Source organism: Aythya ferina (genome assembly GCF_964211825.1).
Source record: "Aythya ferina genome assembly, chromosome: 1".
Taxonomy (NCBI): domain Eukaryota; kingdom Metazoa; phylum Chordata; class Aves; order Anseriformes; family Anatidae; genus Aythya; species Aythya ferina.
In genome coordinates this window covers 92,497,154-92,518,047 of record NC_140296.1, presented here as the reverse complement: position 1 = coordinate 92,518,047, position 20,894 = coordinate 92,497,154, and the positions used below count along the sequence as shown (strand labels likewise).

Sequence of the window (20,894 nt, the reverse complement as noted above, 5' to 3'; positions counted from 1 at the left end):
TTTCTCCCTGAGAGGAGGATATGTGTAATGAACACCATCTCTTCGAGGATTTTTGTGAGATAAGGAAGGGGATAGGAAATAATTAAGTGGTGACATGATTTAGTTAACAAATAACGTTAGATCATGTCCACTAATCATTGAGATAAGAGATTTAGGTAATATCATTAGTCTTGTTTATGGAGCTTGTTTATGTCTGCATAGGCTTTATTCTATCCCCTTTTCCAAATATCAGACACTTTAAAAGACTACTTATAGTGGTTTAAAGACTACTTACAGTACTCTTGAAAATGATTTTAACTTTACATATGTAGACTGAATCCCGTATCTATTACATGAAAACAGAAGCTGAATCACAAGAGTTGACAGTAATGTCTCACCTACATAAAGGCCTTGATAAGTTTTAAGGCTCTCTGGTGCTTGGTGTGTGCTTATGGTTGACTTCCTGTGAGCATCCTCTGTGCTTAGAATCAGTTTGGTTAGACTTTCTCTGAACTACCATGATCAGTAAGGGCCCTGGGAAGTACTTTTAACTCAGTACTTTTAACTGTTATTTTGGGGAGTTTACACTGTGGAGAAAGCATTGCAGGGAGATACAAATGTAGCTTTTCTTCCTGTCCCATGTAATGAGGCCAGGGGAGCCAAGGAAGGATTAAACTGTTTGAAAACCACAGGCTGACATTTCCTGTTGTTACAGTTCAGTCATTCAGGCAACTCACATTTTCTGTTTTTGTTCAACTTGCAACAGTGATGCTGCTTATCAGTGGTGCCCTGGTGAACGGACCTTACGCACTGATCACCACTGCTGTCTCTGCTGACTTGGTGAGTTTGGCTTCCCTTCTGCTTCCAGCATAGCAGCTTTGGCCTCCAGAGAGAGCCATTTGACTTCTGTAGGATTGTCAGTGAAGGAGCTGCACTGTCCTGAAGCAAAGTGAGGTGGATAAGCTGTGTTGAACTCAGCCACTGAGATTGTTTTAGAGGTCCTGTATTAAAACTGGTTTGATCCTTAACCTTGTTAAAGGGACTGCTAGCTAGAGAGTGGGGCCTGACATTACAAAATGCCTACCTGTTGGTTGGGAAGAAGATTGAAGGGGCTAACTGATTCCTCAGGTGTCAGCAACCAAACATCTGACTTGAGCGAGGTCTCAGTTTACGTAATCACTGGTTACCTGAGTGTATTCTCCTCAATGTACGAAGATAAGTCTGTCTGATTAGCAGTTCTCTGATATGTTTAGTTTATCTGTCTTGTTGCAAAGTCATTCACTTCATCAGTTGTTTTTTTTTTGTTGTTGTTTTTGTAGTTCTGAAAACCTGCCTTTTAAAATTGGGACTGAAGGGCTTCTTTTGGCCCACAGATTCTTTGAATTAGCTTTTCAGCTTATATTTAAATTTCTGGTATTCTAGTATTCTTGTCACAGCAGAACCTTTTTTTGTTCTACAGAGCTTTGCTGTATTAGTAGAAGAAAAGATGGCCATGGAAACAGTCTTGCAGCATAATGCAAAGCGATAGTGTTGTCCTTGTTGCTTGAATCCACAATGCGCAGAAGAGAAAGGTTCACAGCTATTGTTGTTTAAACAAACTGGTTGAATAAAGGAGAACACTGTAGGCAACCATTTGATTGAGTGGAGGGTTTCTTTGAGTAGCGATAAAAGGATCTGAGCTAGGATATTTTAGGCAACTTCACAATGTGCATCTCACATAGAGGGTTCAGCTCAGGATGGTTTTAAGCAGTCTTTGTCTCTTTAGGGTACCCATAAAAGTCTGAAAGGGAATGCAAGAGCCTTGTCCACAGTGACAGCAATCATCGATGGAACAGGATCTGTAGGTAAGCCAGAGCTGGAAGGTAACCTGCCTTTGCTGGGGTAGGTTAAAACAAAAGATCTTTGTGAAGATCTTTCACAAAGAAGATTAGGGAGCCATAAGCCTCCCTAATGTTCCTATATCTGAGGGAGGGAGGGAGAGGGTGATAGACTGATACTGAGTGCAAATATAAAAAGTAGATGCCATGGGGGCTGTTTGTGAGACCTGCAGTCACGGCCTCTGCACTGGCATGTAGAAGGGAAAATTGAGTAGGATTTATCTTGCTGTGGGATGGGCATTATTTTTCTGTGAGCCAAAGAATGGCATTTCTCAAACTTCTAGCCTTCCAGCTTCCCCTGCATTAGATTCCCAGCTGTACCAGTTATGTTTCACACTTTCTGGGACATTTTAATCCATAGGGTAATACTGAGTTATCTAGGTGGATAAATTGATGCTCTAACTCAGAATAGCTGTCTTTCAGCCTAGTAAGTCTTACTTTGCATCATTCTGACAGTATCAATATTCAATTTTAGGTGCGGCTTTGGGGCCTCTCTTGGCTGGTCTCATTTCCCCTTCTGGTTGGAACAATGTGTTTTACATGCTCATGGTGGCAGATGCGTGTGCCTTGCTAGTAAGTCTAAAAGCACTGCTTGGTTGCTATGTATTTTCTTTATGCTAAACTATATATATTAAAATGCACATTTTCCTTTTGCAAATTCAATAGTCCATCATAACCAACATCCAATTGCATAGGAAATTTTCAATAAAAGAGCAAAGCAGCTCATTTTGAAATTCTTATTTAATTTTAATCAGAAGTGCAGATTAGTTCTGATGCACTTCCATTTCTGAAGAAATACACATCTGTTAATTACTGGCTGAGCTGATTACAGCAGGCCTACTTGTAAGCAAACCTTCCTATATAGAGCTGGAAGGTGCCTCAGATTCCACTCACGAAAGAATTACTTCTGTTTTCTTTAAAGCTGGTTTACTGAAGTAGTAACAACTGTTTAGCTACGTTGCTGTATCACCAAAAACACTATGATAATGAAACTGCTGAAAGTTAATACGTCACATTCTCCAGATAGGCCCCGACACTGCTGTACTAGGTTAAACAAAAACTGCCTTCCTCGCTTTTGACAGTAACCAGGCACAGATGCTTAGGGAAAAGGAGCGTGACGCACATTGTGACACGGTACAGAGCATATCCACTTTCCTCCCTCCTCCTCCTGTTTGAGATCCTGTATGCTGGATGGGAAGATCTGAAAAGGTTTTTTACTCCTTACATGCCCTGCTTTGCTTTAAAGACCAAAGAAGACACGAGATGAGGCAAGGAGTGTCTTGTTGTACCTTTTGAAGTCAGTCTTGCTGCAGCCACCTGCAGGTTAACCTGTAGGTTATGTTTTTGTGTTTGCCACGGATTTCCCTGGCAGGCATCTGTACCAGCTTTGTCTGCTCCGCTCCAGCAGAGCAGAGTGCTACTGTGACTCTACCTCAGAGATGTCCTGAAGTGTCACTTGCTTATCCTCTGCTTTTGAAGTCCTGGATGGAAGTGCTCATGAAAGTGTGGGGTGACTGTGAAACACTTGAGAAATATACCTTCCTCTCTACTGGCTGTGCCCAGACCAAACCCCGTGCCTGCAGGGTATTCCACTAAGCCCTGTACTTCTGCAGAGGAGCTGATGCTCAGTGTGTCAGACCACTCTCTGAGACAAGCAGAGTTTTTTGTTTTGAGTTGGGATTGAGGCTTTCTTTCTAAACTGAAGCACGAATTTGTAAACTATTTATTTCCACATGTAAGATGTGAAATCCATGGAAATTAATGGAATTAGATAAGTTAATATTCAAAGTATGTTCCCTCTAATAGTCAGCAGCTCTATGGTTTGTACTGTTTTCAGTATTAGCCATTCTGTGCTGCAGTGGGGTTTGGGAAATTGTAGTTTCCCTAAGTAGACTTAAAACTCTGCTTTTTTATAGTTATTTATTAAAAACAAATGAAAAAAAATCCCACATTTCTTTGCTGCATCATTTAAAATGCATTTTTAAAGCACTGTTATTGACAGGATTGACTCTGCTCTTGTGAAGCTTTTTTTATAACTCCTTTCACTGTTATTTTCAGTGCAGAGTATAGATGCCTGTATTCAACTCCTATTTACTCAAAGATGTCTGGAGGGGGGTTAGCCTCATACATGGTATTCAGATCAGTCATGCTTTGCTGTTCACATATCTCCAAAATGTTAGGTTTAATATCTTAAACCTTAAACCAGCAATACTTAATAATATTCTGATAATAACGTTGAAGAAAATTCCATTTATAACAGTGAAACTCTGAAGGTAAGGAAACCTTTAATAGTGAGGAATCCTGGAATAGTTCTAATTCTGTCTTTTAATATATGTGGAAGTCCTCAAATTTTGTTTCTGAAATCACTTTCCTGGGGACTGTCTCCACAAGCACACCTTTTAAAATGCATTTGAAAGTCCTGATCCTGCACATGCAAGTAAACATGACTAACATCACTCATCTTGACTAACTGTGTGATTAAAGCTTTTCACACACACAACTCTTCTTCAGAATAGCAGCTGAAATAATTTTAAGATCCAAAATTTCCATCTGCCATGTTTTCTTGAAGTCTTGGGTTCCCTCTGCTGGTTTCTTTACACATCTGCTGGTTAAATAACTTTGGAAAACCATTGTGTTGTTTTTTTTTTACACAGGAATTGGTCTCTCAATTGCAAAAAGGAGATTTATTTTTTGTTACAAGTTCATTGTGAAAACTCCTCTTCCAAACATTGATTAAGCACCTATAATTTTTGTATTTATTTATTTATTTGTTTTTACTGATTTCAGCATTGCAGGGTAGTGTTTCAAATGAGGAACTCTGAATAAAAGTGTGCATCTTAGCCAGAATTTTAGCTTGTTGGTATATCTGTACAGATAGTAACACAGATACTGTGACTCTCTTTACAGTTCTTACTCCGTCTCATTCAGAAGGAACTTCGGTGTAATGCAGATCATACCCTGTAAGTGTTATATAAAGCTGTTGGTCTTTAATAACAGTTTAAGAACATGTTAATAAGCTAATACCCCTATGTAGACAGAATGTAATAAGTTTTGTATATGTCCATTTGTCTCTTTCAATTTTTCTTTAAAAAAGTAATCTTTTTTAATGTTCTTAAATCACGATTATTTTTCTTTAGAACCTTGTATTTTAACAAGCACCTGAAAACAGACTTGTCATGGTCTCTTAGGGTTTGTTTTTTTCCTGAATATGGAATATTTCTGATTTTCATCATGGAACGTGCAGGTGGGGAAGAAGAAGCTACTCTATTGCTTGCTTTCTGTGTATTGTTTGGTAGTTTCAAATGTAACTTTTGCTAAAAGGCCTCTCTAAAGGAAAGGGTGACTGAAATTACAAGGTTTTGAGGGGAAAAAAAAAATCCAGTGAATCACAGGGGTTACACTTATCTAAGCAAAATCTAAATTGGGTTCCTTGGCTGTTTTGGAGCAGTGAAATAGAATACAAAAACACATAGCAAAAGGCAAAACTTGCCTTTTAAGTTAGTGGCTGTTACACCTCACACCTAAGGCTCTCCTGACTGATTGCTCTCCTTTCCCAGGTTTAAAGAACACTGAGCTGAGAGACCAGATTTGGAAGAATGACTGTGTAAGTGACCAGAGCTCTCCCCTGAAAAAAAAAAAACTTCACAGAATGTGTTATTCTATACTTAAGAGACTCTATTTGGTGAAGAATTTTTGCACGTTTACTGGAAGCAATTTGAGAAATGCAACCGGTAAATCCCTGAAGCTCTTATTTTTGCACATGAATAAGTACCTCAGGATGGCAACTATTCATCAGATGGAGGGACAGGAACTTTGGGAAGCTTTTAGCAGAGCGCCTCAACTGAGCCAAAGAGAAATACCAAGTGCCTTTTCATTTCTTTTGATAGGATGTTTTAATTAAAGCGCTGTACTGTGTGTTTTCCAAAAACAAGTCAGAAGTAGAGCAGAAGGATGTTGAAATCATAACAGACAGCCTAGCAGTGAAATGTCTCTGTGTCAGTGAGCAAAGTATCCCTTGTGTTATCGTGTGCATCACTGTGATCAAGGGCATTGCGTTATAGAGGGCAAGACCAGCTGGTTATTAATGTACACTGCTATTAGGATTTCAAAGCTGCTCAGACAATAATAACCTCACCATATTATTAGTTTTTAACTATAGCACAAATTCTGCTCCCAAGGACAACATCCAACCTTTCGGTAGGTAATGAAATGGAATTTACAGCTGCAGTGTACCACAGCTAGCGGTTTCCACAGACTCTCTGGGTGGATGTTAGCCCTCAGTTAGGATTGTGCAAAACAGAGTCCCAAGCAACAAGAAGAAGTAGGTTATGAGTCAGAATTTCCTGTGGGGGGCTCTAACAATTTTCAGGGCATTATAAACTGGTAGTGCAAACGTCGTGTAATTGTTGTGCTGCTCCTCTAGGCTGGGTTGAAATGACAGGTGGTTCCTTTGGGGTGGCAAAGAACTGTGTGCTGCCACACTTCAGCATTACAGGATTGAAAAAGAGTGCTGCTTTAGTGCCCAGTGCCACAATGATCTTTGTTGGGTACTCCGGTGGTGGTGTGTGCACTTGGAGTTCATTGTCAGATCAGGGCCTTAATAACCAGAAATCTCTTTCAAGTGGCTAATTTCAAGTGGCTTTGAGTTTCAGATTCAGAGCCAAAATATGTATGTATATAAGAGAAGAAAAATTACCTAGGTGGTAGGTTGTAAGAGAACATTTCAGTAACTAGTGTTACCCAGCAAATAGACAATTTAATGTCTTCAGAACATATCATTTCTTCATACAGGTATCTCCTTTGCAAAACAGATGCTTCTGTGATCTTTTTTTAAACGTGTACAAAGCAAAAAGGAATTTTTTGTATGAGGTGTTTATACTTAGATTGTGAAGGTTAGATAATTTAAACTGTGTACTGTTCTTAAGTGTATTTATTGAAGTTCTAGGCACATGTCTTGTTCTGAACTGTGCTGTAAGTTCTGTGAAACAATGCAGTAGTGTTTGTACTTGATTAACAAAACAGCACTCTAAAATAGCCTGGCAAAACACGGAGAAATGTCTCATCAGCTGCTGGTATTACGTTCCATGTGTTGGCACAATACTTAATTTCCAGGACTGTTTTGTAATTGTTCAGTCTCTGATCAGTTATTTCACTGTTTTGATTCAGCATGTGCTTTATGCTTGATCCGAACAGCATAAGAATGTGTTTATTTTTCACTGAACAGAGACATAGGGAAGACCTCAGTCCCACAAAGATTTATGGCAGGTACCAAAGTCTTTTGCAAGTGAATGCTCTATGTAGGCTCTGAAGCTGCAGTTACCTAGATCACTGGTTAACTGTACACCTTTTGAATAAACCTCTTGAGACCGGGGGAGACACTTAGTCTGTACCGGTAAATCCATGCTGCATTTAGGCTTTAGGATGTATTTAAATGCCACAGAATTCTGCAGCAGATCAGGGCGGAAGTCTTTGGTTGGGATGCTTTCAGTTATATTTAACAGCTACATGTTGTAAAGATGTTTAACCGTGTTTTGGATTTTACATGTTTTACTTGTTGGGGCTGCTGCTGTTATTTATTTATTTATTTGAATAGCTGTTGTGCTGAAGTGACTTGGATATGGGACTGTGAAAACATTTGAGGTGCTGGGCTGAGTCCTTCCTTCCACTGATGGCAGGAGGGATTTGGGACTCCCGCTGCACCGACGTCTCTTTCCTTGCTAATGTGCCACATTTCGGTTCCTCCCAGCAACGAATGTGTTCAACGAAAAGATGAAGATTGCTGCTCTTTTGTAACAACCCTAAGGGTCCCCCAGGTTGTGAACAAACTGTTTTGTTATTACTGGGTGTCGATATTCATTCATTCATTCAGCAAGACTGACAACATTTTGTCTATGGAAACGTGAATGACCAGTAGGTAGAGTCGAATTGGAATAAGACTGCAGGGTTTGGTTTTTGTTTTTAATGCCAGTAATTGTGAATTTTATCTATTTATCTTCTGTGTAGAATAAAAATGGGTTCTGCTGTAAAGTGAGAAATGTTGATTACTTCATCTTTTACATCTCCATGAAAAAATGCTCCATTTATTGTTTGGAGGGTAGACATCCCTGCTGAGACAGCGCTCCTGTCTCCTGTGAGGGTTATGAAAATAGTTCATTAAGAGAACAAATTAGAACCTTTTGTTTTGAAAACAATACCCTTCTCAACTTGAACAGGTATTTTTTTTTTCATTTAATGGTTTTATGGGTTGTGCAACATCATTATTTCCAGTCAGATGGGTATATTCTGCCTCCTTATTTTCATCTAGGAGGGAAGGAGGACAGTCACCTGCGTCAGGGGAAAAAATGCTTGGAAAGGAAAACAATTGTGGTTAAAACTGTGTCTGAGGGTCTTGGACAGAATTTCCATTCAGAAAGTGCCCAAAGTGCCTCCAATAAACAGGCAAGTAACAGCTTGGACCTTTATGTATAAGAAAACATAAAGCTCGGGTACAAGAAAGCTCGGGTACAAGCTTCTGTTCTGCCTGATCGGGAGCAGGAGGCTCCACCAGAGTACCTGCACCCTCACTTGGCTGTCGCTGGAGATGCTGCAGTGGAGGTTTGCCTCTCTTGTGCATTGGGAGGGTTTATAGGGTGGGGAGGAGATAAGCAGGTAGCGAGGAAGGTGGTGGTGTATTCACAGATCACTTTGATTTCTTTTGCCTTAAAGTTAAGCTGCTGAACCTGCTCCATGGACCGAAACATGCCTATTCCTGTATATTCTGCCAGCTAGGAAACTCCAGAAGGGATTCTGCCCGCCACTTCTGAAGGTTACTGTGTGTATTTCTTGCATAATATCCTTGGAATAATAATGGGAATCCATTATGTGTCTATGCCAATGTCACACTACCTCAGACCTCTGCAGCAGCACTCACACTTGAGCATCCGTTCAGCTGGTGCTGGTGCTTTTCTCCAGTGATTGATGCCTGGAGTTGTTTGTATGAGAAGTGCTGCTCAAAGTTGCGTAGGCGTAATATGGTATAAAAGAAATCAGAGGTTATTTAGAGCTGTTGGAGCCTGGCTGTTCTTCATATGGAGTTCAGCTGAGAAAGATTGTTTACAATCTGATCAAATTATTAGGCCTGGAACTGGTGATGGTGGTATTCTCTGGTCTGAATGAAATTTTATGGCCCGCATATTATATAGGAGGTTAGATTAGATTACGTAGTGATTTTCCCCAACCTTGAAGTTTATCTGATAGGTTGTTCTCATTCTGAACTATGTCACTTTCACCTCACAGCAAATCTATTTTGATTTTGTTTTGCTCTTCGCTGAATTATCAGGGTGATAGCATGGACTCTTTCTCCCCTCTGCTCCCAGGCTGCTGCGCCTGCAAAGTGACCGCAGACGCAGGGCTCCATTGCTCTCACCGGGAGCTCTGCATCTCAGTGCTCTGGGGCATCAGTAACCTTGAGCTACATCTTCTGCCACGCTCAGTTAAAAATCTGACTGTCCTCCTTACAGCTGGGAAGGGAGAAGGAGCTGCTCTAACTGCTGCTCTACTTCAGCCTTGCGTCCAGCGACTTTGGCAGCATGTTATGTGTCTCACTGCTTCAGAGCTTAATAAACTTCATTGCTGTAAAATGTCCTTATCCCCTCTTTTGATTATGAGTTGGGAATGAGAGAATTAACATCATTAGCTGATGCTTGTTTTTTATTTTCTTCCTCTGTGTTTCTCTATTGACGTATACATGTAGCGTAATTATCCTGCTGCTGCAGTGAAACTTTCACGGCTCTGTAGTCTATGGATACAAAAGCCAAACTTTCTTAAGGCCTATTTTGGGGACTCTGCTCATCTCCTGCACCAGGATATTAGCTGTCAAATATATGTTGAAAATCGTCTTTGACACTGTACTGAAATAGAGAATTTAAAGGATGTTTTCTTCACCTCATGATGATATTGGGGCTGGTGTTTCTCTCCCTTCTTCTATTACAGAGGCAAGTTACAAATATTTAGCCACATTTCAGTAATACTATCAGTGGTCCAGACGTTTCAGGCAGCGGATGACACTAAGCTGTGCATGTACTGCCATGTAAGTGTAAACACAGGAATGCTGTTAAAAGGCTGATGCTCCGAGTAATGTGTTTCACTTGGATGAGATTCCAAAAGCATTTCCTTCCTGGTGGCTGACAGCAATATTCACGGCAAGTTTTTCAAGCCATTGAGAAATGGAAGATGTTTAAGATCTCTTTCCACAAATGGTTTACACCACAACTTCACATTGTAAGGGACTGTCTGTCTGGTTGTATTCTGTGGCATATGATAAGGGTGCATACGCACACATACATAGAATATCCTTTGTTGTGGCTGTTAAATAACTGACCAGATAAAAATAAATTCAAATGAGTCATTTTTTTTCTCCTGGAGAGGTATATCTGCGTGTCACACTTTAAAAAACAAAAAACAAAACAAAACAAACAAACAAAAAAAAAGGTAGTACAGTATGTGTTAGCATAAGTAAAGACAATGGATGAGGAAAAAGGGCAGTTGCTGGAAACCAGTGAGGTAAGTGAAAGGTTGGCATCAAATGCTGAATATCTCTTGCCTAAAAATAGCTCTTTCCTGTGCTTCTGTAAATACTAGGAAAAAGCCAAACTGCCCAAATAAAGTGTGTTGTTTTGTGGGTGAAATGTCACAGTGAGAGCAGAGAGGATCATGTAGCGACTGGTCATTCTGCATCTCCAGGAATCACCAAGTCCCCCTCTGCCTTTACAAACGGTGTATGCAGGCTTAGGAAGAGGACAAGGAGAGAAGAGAGCAAGCGAAAGGCTCTGGGATTAGGCACATTCCAGCGACTCCGCAGACGGCTGCAGTCAAGAGCTTGAACAGGTTTCATCTGAAAGAGAGCAAAGTCCTTTTCCTATGAAACGTTAGCTACAGATTGAGAAAAGGCAATGCAGAGACCGAAAGGTGGTTCGATACTGTAAATGAAAGATAAAGGAGGACATCGAGTGATGATGTAATTGAATGCAGGGTACGGCTGGGGTGCTATGGAAATGTGAATGTGGGATGGGTACTAGCAAAAAAGCCAAGACTGCAAAGTGCAGAAGACTGAATTGACTGAGACGCTACAAAGAAAAGTGAAAATCTGGTGTTGGGATAACAAGAGGGAGGGGAAGGGCCATTTCACCCCAAAGGTCCTTACTGGCACCCCGTAGTGCTGAGCAGCACTTCCAGACTGAGGTGAGAGGACTGCTGTCCCCAAATGATCTTATGATTTTTCAATTGCCAGAGGGCTTATTTGAAGCTTGGCACTTTTGTGCTCACATCTATATTTTCTCCTCTCCACAGACCACTTAGTTCCTTTGCTCTTGGGATGGAAGGGTAGAAGCCAGGTTGGATGAGCAACTAGTGGAGAACCCAAGTGAAGATGACATTTTCCAAGTACTTTTCAAGTCAAGTGCAAGGTGTCCTCTGTGAGTCTGAATCCCTCCATGATATTTAGGTTACCACAGTTATTTGAGTCTAGAGTTGTGGGTAGAGTTCATGCTTCAAAACTAAGCATCATAGACTGTACATTATTCTGATACTTGCATTTATTTACCATCATACTAGCTGATTCTCCTCATCTAATCACATTCATAGTGCGTCTTCAAAAACACAACAGAAAAAAAGAAAGAGCTAAAACTTCTAATTTTTCCTCATCCCTACAAATCTTCTTGCATAAGCCTGGCTCTGACTTTGTAGTTTTTCCTTTAAAGATTGCAGGACGCCGATTTCATGTTTGCTAGATTTTTTTTTAATTTTTATTTGTGGCCTGCGATCTCTGACCAAGTTAATTTCTGTTGTTTGTTGCACATAAAGATTCACAGCAGGTAAAACCGTGGAGAGATTGTATTAGACAGATGAACTGTGGCAGAGTGGAGTTACAGTGAGATGCTTAGCCTTTTCTAACTGTTAGTACTTTAGCAATTGTACTGACAGGCTACAGTAAAGATCTAATACCTCAGGATGTTTTTTCTAGGATGTCATTCTCCTTTCACTTGCGTAGCTCAGGAGCAAACATTTGGAGAATTCAAAAATTTTAAATGTCCTTGCCATCTTGGGCACTGCAGTTTTTAAGTTTATCTGGTACCCAAATCCTTAACAGGTGGCCTGAATTTCTCAGGTTATTCAGAAACCAGCAGCAGCTTGCATTGAGGTCAGAACTCAAAGCAGCAGCCTGAGTTCATATGCTAAATCAAGAGGGATGAAGATGCATTTGTGTGTGTGTGTGTGTATATATATATATACATGAGTTACAGCATGAGTCAGGATCAAGCTGAAAGAGAGATGGACTTCACTGCCCAGTAGGTATGGGAAGCCTAGCTTTAAAAATAAATAAATAAATAAATAAATAAATAAATAAATAATAGTCGATAACTCCTGAGTTCTGGAGCAGCCAAATAGCATCCAGGGTAAAGTTTAGGTTTAGGAAGGAGTGGGTTTCTTCTGATTCCTCTGCCAAACACAATGCTCTTATTTCTGCTGCAGAGGACAGAGTATTATGTTTGAGTCTGAGTCATCCAATTTTGCTGCAGGCCACGTGAGACTTTAGCTTAATAAGTACAGCAGGTTCTGAAGCTATTATTAAATCATTCCTATCATCTGGTAGGAAACATCTGAATGTTGTGTTGTTCCATGACAGAATCTGCATGTTTGGTTTTCCACTGATATCTGGGGCTAATAACTATGTAACAGAGGGTTTTGACTTAGCTATCACTGTTGGGAATCCTTGTTGGGAATCCTTGTTGGGAATCCTCCCTCTTCTCCGGCTGCAGCTTTCCAGTTATGTGAAAGCAAAAAAGCATTCTAGCAAATAATAGAAAAGCTCATAAAAATGTATTGAACACATACTCTCTGTCCTGAAGTGATGTGCAGGGTCCTCTGTGCTGGAGTGACTGTCACCCCCATCAAAATGTGGGCATATTCAGCTCGGTGCCAGCACGGAGCAGCTCTGTGTGAGGGGGATGAAATCCCTCTTCAGCTAAACACCTAACAATGAGGAATTGATCAAATTCCCTGATCAGTCAGAGTAAAGCTAACATGTCTGGTTCTCAGGATAATTTCCCCATCGCTGTTGTTTGAAATAAGCCCTCGTGGTAGGAAAGTTACAGATGATGTAAGCCATTCAGCAGCAGGGAAAACAAAGCTCCTATATTTGCCTGCTTGAAATCCCATAATAATGTAATGCATCTGCTGAAGCAATATCTAAATCTCATTCCAGAGTGTGTCACCGGAAAGGACAGGGTATTCCTCAGCACAGACTGGTTCCTATACACAGTTTTATCAGTTTTCCTAGGCCCATAACAGCAGACAAAATGAATGACTAGCATCCAGTATGCTCACCTACGCATCCCTTCTGTGTTGCTTTTGCTGTCTGTGTTTTCCAGGCAGAGTTGAAATTGCCCGTTTAAATGTGTTTTGCTGAGAATAACAACAACAAACAACCCTGTGATCAACTATATCACTAGTCTTATTTTTTATGCCAAAAAATGGATCTGGTAAGTGCTCCATTGCTGCATGCCTTTCCAGCAATTTTCTTATTCTGTGACATGTGATTGTTTACAAGCAAGTTTGCCCAAGCAAATCCTTCATGAATGTTAGTTTGGTTCCCCCAGAATTAAATTCTGGATCTATATTATGGTGTAAAGCCTTTGCTGGGCTCTGCCCATGCAGGTACCACAGCTTCCTGTAGCAGCTGATGCCCTCCATGGGGGATGCGGTAGCCGGGCATGGATGCCAAAGGCAGGAAGTTTTCATACAGTGATGCATGGTGATGGATTTTGGGTCTCTGGAGGACTTGGCTGAGCTTACATTCATCAACCTTTACCTTATGCAGTGGAGCCAGTTGCTGAAGCTGGCCAACACGGACCTGCAGGCTGCCATGAGGCTTCCCCTCAGCCTGCTCTGCTCGGGGCCGAACAAACCAAGTGACCTCAGCTGCTCCTCATACATCTTGCTCTCTACACCCTTCACCATCTTTGTGGCCCTCCTTTGGACACTCTTTCATAGCATAATAGTATTATGTTCTTCTCATACTGTGGTGCCCAAAACTGCACACACTACTCGAGGTAAGGCCGCACCAGTGCAGAGCAGCACAATCCCCTCCAGCTCTTGGCAAGGCCTCTATGCCCTCAAGGGAGTCCACAACTCCTCCAAATTTAGTTTCAACTGCAAACTTAGCATGCCAAATGGGACAACATTTGCCAGCTTCCAGTTGCCTATAGCAATACGTAATCTATGGTAGCCAGCACACATCTCAGCTGTGTGCAGCGGTGGGTTGTTCATAACCCATGGCATAATTTAAAGGCTTGCAGAGACTCACCCAGTCACACCTCACACAGAGATGCACACTCAAACCAGGCACATTTCGTTAAATACAGCTCCCATCTTGGTTGCTCACTCCATGAGCATGGTGGTGGTGGCCTGGAGGAGGGGAAGGGATGTGTAGAAGACAAATAGAAACAGACCAAATGCACCATTTTATTAAGAAAAACAAAGTGATGTATTGCCTTTGGCTTTCTCCCTAGCAAACGCAAGGGTCAAACTCTCATAGGCTCCAAAGCAAGCAGGACTTGGCTTCTCTGTAGGAATCCTATTTTACTGATAAAGTAATTCTGGCTCTGCAGCTTTTTATCTGCTCTCTAGCACTGTTCCTTGGGCAGAGGGACAGAGGCGAGTGGGGCTGCACCGCTGGCAGGAGAGACTAATGGCAAATGGTTGGGAAACTGCATCCCTTGGATGAAATGGGACAAGGGAAGGGCATGAAGCACCCCCAGCCATGGTGGAAGGTACCAGGACAGGTAGTGAGGAGCACAGCCCTGGTCAGAAAACATGAGAGAATGAGCAAGAGAAACAAAAACAGAGTAAAAGTGTGGGGAAAAGGAGTGGGGTTGGAGAGCAGAGGTGGCCACAGATTTTTCCTCTTTTTAGCAGAGGGCTGTTAGGGTTTTGCTTTGTTTCTATGTGTTCAGAAAGTTTCTTGATCTTCTCAGCTTCTCACCAGAAAACTTGTTTGCTGTCTGTGAAAAGTTCATTCCTCTCTTATGAGACAGCGGCCGAGAGCCAACAGTGCATTTCCATCAGACGCTTGGGCAGAGGGCGAGACTCAGGGAGGGGGAAACCTCCCTGCCCAGTGTCCAGACTGTGGGGAAGGAACTGACAATGAAAGAATAAGGATTTTTTAAAAAGGAAAAAAAAAAAAAAAAAAAAAAAAAAAAAAAAAAAAAGAAGAAAAAGAAGAAGAAGAGAAAAAAAAAAAAAAAAGAGTCCAAGGTGAATTCAGGGAAATCCACTCAAAGGAGAAGGAAAAAGAGGAAAGAAAGGAGGGAAAGGAGAGACCATGAAAAACTAGGATGGAGACATAGCTTTGGCTGTGCTGGAGAGTGGCAGGAGAGGATCCAGCTACTAATGAAACCTCCCTGGGAGAAGTTTCTCACTAAAAGCCAGCAGCTGTGGACTGTCAGGGACGGCATCAGGGGTTGTCCCTGGTGGTGGTCCCCGAGGTGCTCTCCTGGCAGTGTACCCAAAAACCACCACAGCAGTGCCCCTGAAGGGGAAAGTTGCTCTTGGTGGTCAAGGCTTCTCGTGACGGCCCTTGTCAAACCCTGATTTCCCTCATATGGCTGCTGGTCAGTCCAGGGTTGTGCAGTTTGCTGTGCCCATAGCTTGTAGGCACATTGCCATGCGGTCAGGACCCTTGGCCCGTGCTACCCATGCAGTTGTGAGAAGAGAGGAGAGGCTGTGGGACAGCCCCAGGGGTGCCAGGAAATGGAAGGGGCTCTCCAAATGGCTTGTGATTCATGGCAGACAGCTTAGCAGGTCATTGGGATACTAGGACATCTACCCGTTGTTACACAAGGCCATGGGCTGAGACCCAGGCCTGGAGGTGAAGAGCAGTGATGAGACCTGATGACTCCCAGAGGTGGGACAAGGGCTGGAGAGGCTGATCACTGCCAGCCCCAGAAGGGTGCAGAAGACACATCCAAACCCTGCACATGGCCACCAACCCAGGAATAACCCATGAGATGTGAGGAGGACTTGGAAGCTAGTGTCCCTTGTCCTCCGTGTCATTACAGCTGGTCCTGGGCCTAAAATCTGGGCTCAGTCCATGGCATCTGGCTGCTGGGCAGGTGGCCTGGACACACTGCCCTGGTGGCTGGAGGCTGGGTGGGCTTCTTGGACATTGCACATGCTTGTGTGGGAGGTAGGAAGGGAAGCAGTTGTGAGCTGCTTTTCTTTATCTCTGGCAAAATCTTGGACTTTAATGTTCACACCTTGAAATAAATGTTATCAGTCTTGGGGTTCACCTGGCACCACACATGCGCGCAGGAGGGTGCAGGACGGGAAGGGTGTGTGGCATGAGACCGAACACCACAGTGAAAAGTTAGGAGGAGGCTGTGTGGGGCAGAATCAAATGGAGGACAGCAAAAGGGTATTTAAAGATATTGACCAAAAAAACACCTCAGTTTTCTTGAGAGACCCACCCTCACCCTAAGCTGCTTCCGTTTCATTTTCTGTAATACTTCAGTGCTGCCCTTTCTCCTGACCGAACCATTAATTGTATGACATTTACTGTTTTCCTCAGGAACTGGAGCCTTATTATGGCATGAAAATCCCGGTTCGATTTTGTTCCTTGGCTAACATCTCTGGCTCTCAGAGTTGTAGACGAAAGCTCACGTACATGACCTGGATGAACAGCCAGGTTCAGAAATCAGGAGGCAAGTAAAAAGAAAAATGAGAAATGTGTTATTTGAAAGCAGGCACTAATGATCTCTCATCCAATCTTCTGACTTGCTGTGGCCGTGACCTGTGACTGTCAGAAATGGTGACAATGCTAATGGAGAGGCACATAATGGGCGATTGTCTAGGTAACGCTCCCGGGGAGCAGCGTCACTGAACTCAACATGGTTTCAGAAACTGCAGGAGTGTTAGAAGTTTCCGTATTTCGTACAGCCTTCAGCTCTCTGGTGAAGCAGGTCAGACACTTCCTGTACTACCTGGGCCTACAGTCTTTTGTCATCCTTTTCACACGGTATCCATGGCTCTCTTGCAGGCTCCTACGCTAAAAGATGAGCCCCTTTAATCTGCTGTATGAAGAAAATACAACGGGCTTCTGCCCTTTAATGGCAACAGCACTGAATGCTGTATGCAAACAGGATATATATCAGCAAATATGTACATTGTGGAAAAATTTTATATGTGTGAGGTATTATCCTGCTATCTATGAAAACACGTATTTTAAAAATCACGTTAAAACAGTGTTTCATTTCTTGTGTGCTGCAAAGGGTTGTTCAAAGTCCCTTTATACTGACCCACAGATGTTCATGTGGCCACTCAGACCTAAACCAGTATCAGTGGTTGCTTGTCCTTCTCCGACTGCTCAAGGTGATGCCAAGCTCTCTGCCCAAAGCATCCCTTTCACCCAGACCCAAAGGCACACAGACCTCTTTCCCCCAGACCCCCATCCCATGCATATCTTAGGCATGCTGTGCCAGGCTGGCACCAGCATTAGCAACCCTTCATTAGTCCTTGAGCTGTCTCCAAACTTCGGGATGTCTGAGGTCTGCTTGTCAGAAAGATGGAATGAGACGATTTGCACTGAGCCACAGAGCAGCACCGAGCTGCTCAGATGGCTGCCTCCCAGAATATGCATCTGAGGTAACTTCGCTTTCATGCGATGTGTAAAATGCCAGGCAGTTTTCTTTAAATAGAGCCGTGTGTCGCTTACCTCCTCTTTGGGAGCACGGGCTCTGGTCCCCCACTCAGGCTTTCTTGCCAAGAGCGTGAGCCAATCTTGTCCAGTAGAGGGAATTTACTTTTCCACTCCTTGGCTCCCAGCCCTCTGAATGATCTCGCAAGTGACTCCAGACACAGTTAATTTCATTTATTTTTTCCCCATCAGCTATTGAAGGTTCCAGTTGGGCCTGCTAATTTCTTCCACAACCTTATGAAAACAGCTTTTATAGCTGGGCTTTCCCAGAAGCTCTGCACCAGGGCTCCAACATGCTGGCTACATCTACCATTAGTGGTCAGCTAGGGTCTGTGTATGCGCACATGGACTGCATGCCTCATACGGCATACGGCGGTGCTGACAGCAAGATTGCAAGGCGCTTGGGTACTCGCGACTCCATGAAAATACTTTAGATGAAGGGCTAGGAACAGGGAGCAGGGTTACAGAGATGGGAGGGGACTGAGAAATTCAGGGAAGATGTGGAAAAGGGAAGGTAGAGAGGGACGGGAGCCTGAAAAAACACAGGAGAGCCTGCTGGGTTGCAGCAGTCAAAGAGGATGCAGTCAAATCTGTCTGCAGGCAGCCACAGCTCTCTGCGCCCGCAGTGCCCGAGGCCCTGCTCACCCTGGCAGGCAGAGGGAGCCAGGAGAGGTGATGCAAAGTGCCCTGAGCAAAGTCAGGACCTGGGGTCAACTGTGCCGCTGTTGTAGGGCCTGTGAAAAAGGACACGATGTAAGAGTTTGGGACCTAACAGTGCTTCCTATTTGTCTTCCCCATGCTTTGAGCTGGCGAGTTACGAGACACGAGCAAGAACCAATGCTACCAGAATTTTTTAACAGTATTTTTTACCATAATGTGGGCCATATTTTCATGGCAGTGGCCAGCACTGTTGTATTAAGGAGCAAGACTGCACCTGCAGTGAATAATGCCACCTCTCCAGCCCAAAGGGCTGTGTGTCTCCAACCGGTCCCCCTGGACCAGCCATGCCAGGAGATGCTGCAGATCCCTTTCAGCCCATGTTCAAGAGGGCTTGACAAGGACACTGGGACACCCGTGGCTGCACAACGTGGTTTGGGGATGGGCTGAGGTGACTGAGAAATAGGGCTGGAGCCAAGAGTGAGTTTGGAAGCTGAGCTGCTGCATGGTGAATGCCTGAGTGCAGGTTTTTGGGGCCCAGATAGGCAGATCATAGAAAGGTCATGGTATTAGCAATCACTCATTCTGTGATTAGCATTAAATATGATCATTTCCAGGCCAGGTCCTGTGGAAACCTGGCAGTGCATAACAAAAATAAACGTGCAAAGAAGCAAGCTAAAATTTCCGTATACAGAAAGTCCTACGCTTCCCGTAGGAGTATGAAAGGGAGTTAAAGCTGGAGTGCAAAAGTCAGCCGTGTTCTGCCATGGACGTGATGGAGGAGCTTACACTGGTATAACCATCAGTTTAGCCATTAGCAGCTTTACTGCCATGCAAAACTAATTCCTATATTGACTTGACCCTGCCTCATGTTTGTGGTGGAGAAAAGTCCTTAAGGAGTGGCAAAACTCCCGAGGAAAGGAGAGAGACAATGGGATGAAATAGGGAGAAAAGAGGAGCTGAGGGAGCAAAGGGAAAGCCATCACCACCCCACGGGCAACCAGGTGTTTCAGTAAGTTTGAGGGGAGCGAGGTGGAGAGACCAAGCAGTAAGACAAGGCTCTGTGGGAGTGTGGAGCAAGGCAGACACGTGCAAGAGACGCTGCAGATGAAGGAAATAAAAGGTTAGTGAGCCAAGGAGGCAGCTGAGAGGCTTAAGTACGGAGTAGGTAAAGAAAAAAAAATTGACTTTTTTCATTGTCTGCTTCTTTTTCTTAGTTCAAAATACATGACTTTCCTTAAAATGGTTGAGTTATTAACCAGCCACCCATCAGCACCATGAGGCCTGGCCACACACTCCCAATCCCAGTGGTTCAGGAAGCATCTCCAAACACAACCTTACACCCCCATCACTCCCCTCCAAGGGCACTGAGGTAGGTACCTCCTACACTTTGCACGAAACCAGAGGTTTTTCCTCCTTGTCCTTGCCCAAAGGCACTTCTCCTGCAGGGCAGGATCTAGCCCAGCTGATGAGCTGTTGTAAAATGTTGAAAATGGAGAGGCAGGAATGGGATCATCAGCTTGATTTTGGAACCAGTCTTTTTCCTGGCTGGAGAAGCTGGTCTCTTTTTAAAACAGAAACCAAAGGGCAGATGCTTACTGGTGTGAGGTTCTGATTGTTAGATACCTCAGCAAGTGCCATCAAACCCTGCAGTGGATTTGTGACCTTGTCTGACCACCCCCAAATAGAGAGGGGCTGCTTGCAGGGTAGCCTATGATGTAGCTGACGGGATAGTAAATGGGATAATTAATGGGACAGCCTGTGAAATAGCTGGTGGGGTAGCCTGAGGGATAGCCATACAGGACTCTCTTCTAAAAGGACTGCCACATGCTGTGGAGCCTGCAGAACCTCACTGGTCTCCCCCATGGGTTGGCTGGTGCCAGGCTTCAGTTTGGGCAGGGAAGGCAGCCCGAGCCCCCATTGAACCCTCTCCCACAAGCCGAGCTCTGCCAGGCTCCGGCACAAGGGACACCAGGACATCTTCCTGGAGCTCCTCCATCAGCAGCCTCAGAAAACACCACTAATGGTGCCAGAACGAGCTGGTCCTGGCCACTCTGTGTGCTCACAGCCAGACACACCGCCTGTGCCGTGCAAGGGCAGAGGAGCAGCTGTCCCCAAACCCGCTCCCCTCCGTGACCCAGCCTCACCCAACGCTGCTCCTTCAGCTCCCAGCAGGCGCGGGCACTGAAGAGCAGTGCAAACACGCAGCAGATGGCACCTGGCATCCGCTCAGAGAGTCAGCCATCGGGTGCTTTCCCCTCTTTTCCTCCTCGTTTTTTTAGCTACACCTTCAAACGAGGGCCACGCTTGCCAGGATGCTTCGCGTCCCCCTCAGCAGCACATGCCTTCGCCGCAGGGGTGGCACAGGGCGAGAGCGTGGGCTTTGCGTGTCCTTTGTGCTTCTGGTGCTGCTGCCTTTACAGCTCCTGCTTTTTCTTCCCAGCTAGGTAACAGGAGGGCTGTGGAAATCAAGCTGCCGGCTTTGTGCAGAGACAGCCCCAGCCCTGGCTGCAGTGGGGGTCTAAGGGCATCTCCAGCGCACAGCAGGGCTGGGAGCCCGCTGGCAGCCTGCGGGAAGCTCCCTGAAAAGGGTCCAAATTTAGCAACCCCGCTCCCGTTTCAGGGTAAAAACGATGGAGGAGGTTTCCCCC

The 20,894-nt window shown here is 44.0% G+C and overlaps 1 protein-coding gene across 4 annotated transcripts in view; it reads left to right on the top strand.

The window, feature by feature from the left end:
- The window catches only part of SLC37A1 (solute carrier family 37 member 1), a 33,454-nt gene extending 27,854 nt beyond the window's left edge, over positions 1-5,600 (top strand). For all 4 annotated transcript variants that reach the window (XM_084530622.1, XM_084530621.1, XM_084530619.1 and 1 more), the window contains 5 exons: positions 746-819; positions 1,745-1,823; positions 2,332-2,429; positions 4,764-4,816; positions 5,414-5,600. In XM_084530622.1, the coding sequence (XP_084386748.1) occupies positions 746-819; positions 1,745-1,823; positions 2,332-2,429; positions 4,764-4,816; positions 5,414-5,429 (320 nt within the window). In that variant the 3' untranslated portion in view covers positions 5,430-5,600. The remainder of the gene's footprint in view (positions 1-745; positions 820-1,744; positions 1,824-2,331; positions 2,430-4,763; positions 4,817-5,413) is intronic.
- The last annotated feature ends 15,294 nt before the right edge of the window (positions 5,601-20,894 follow it).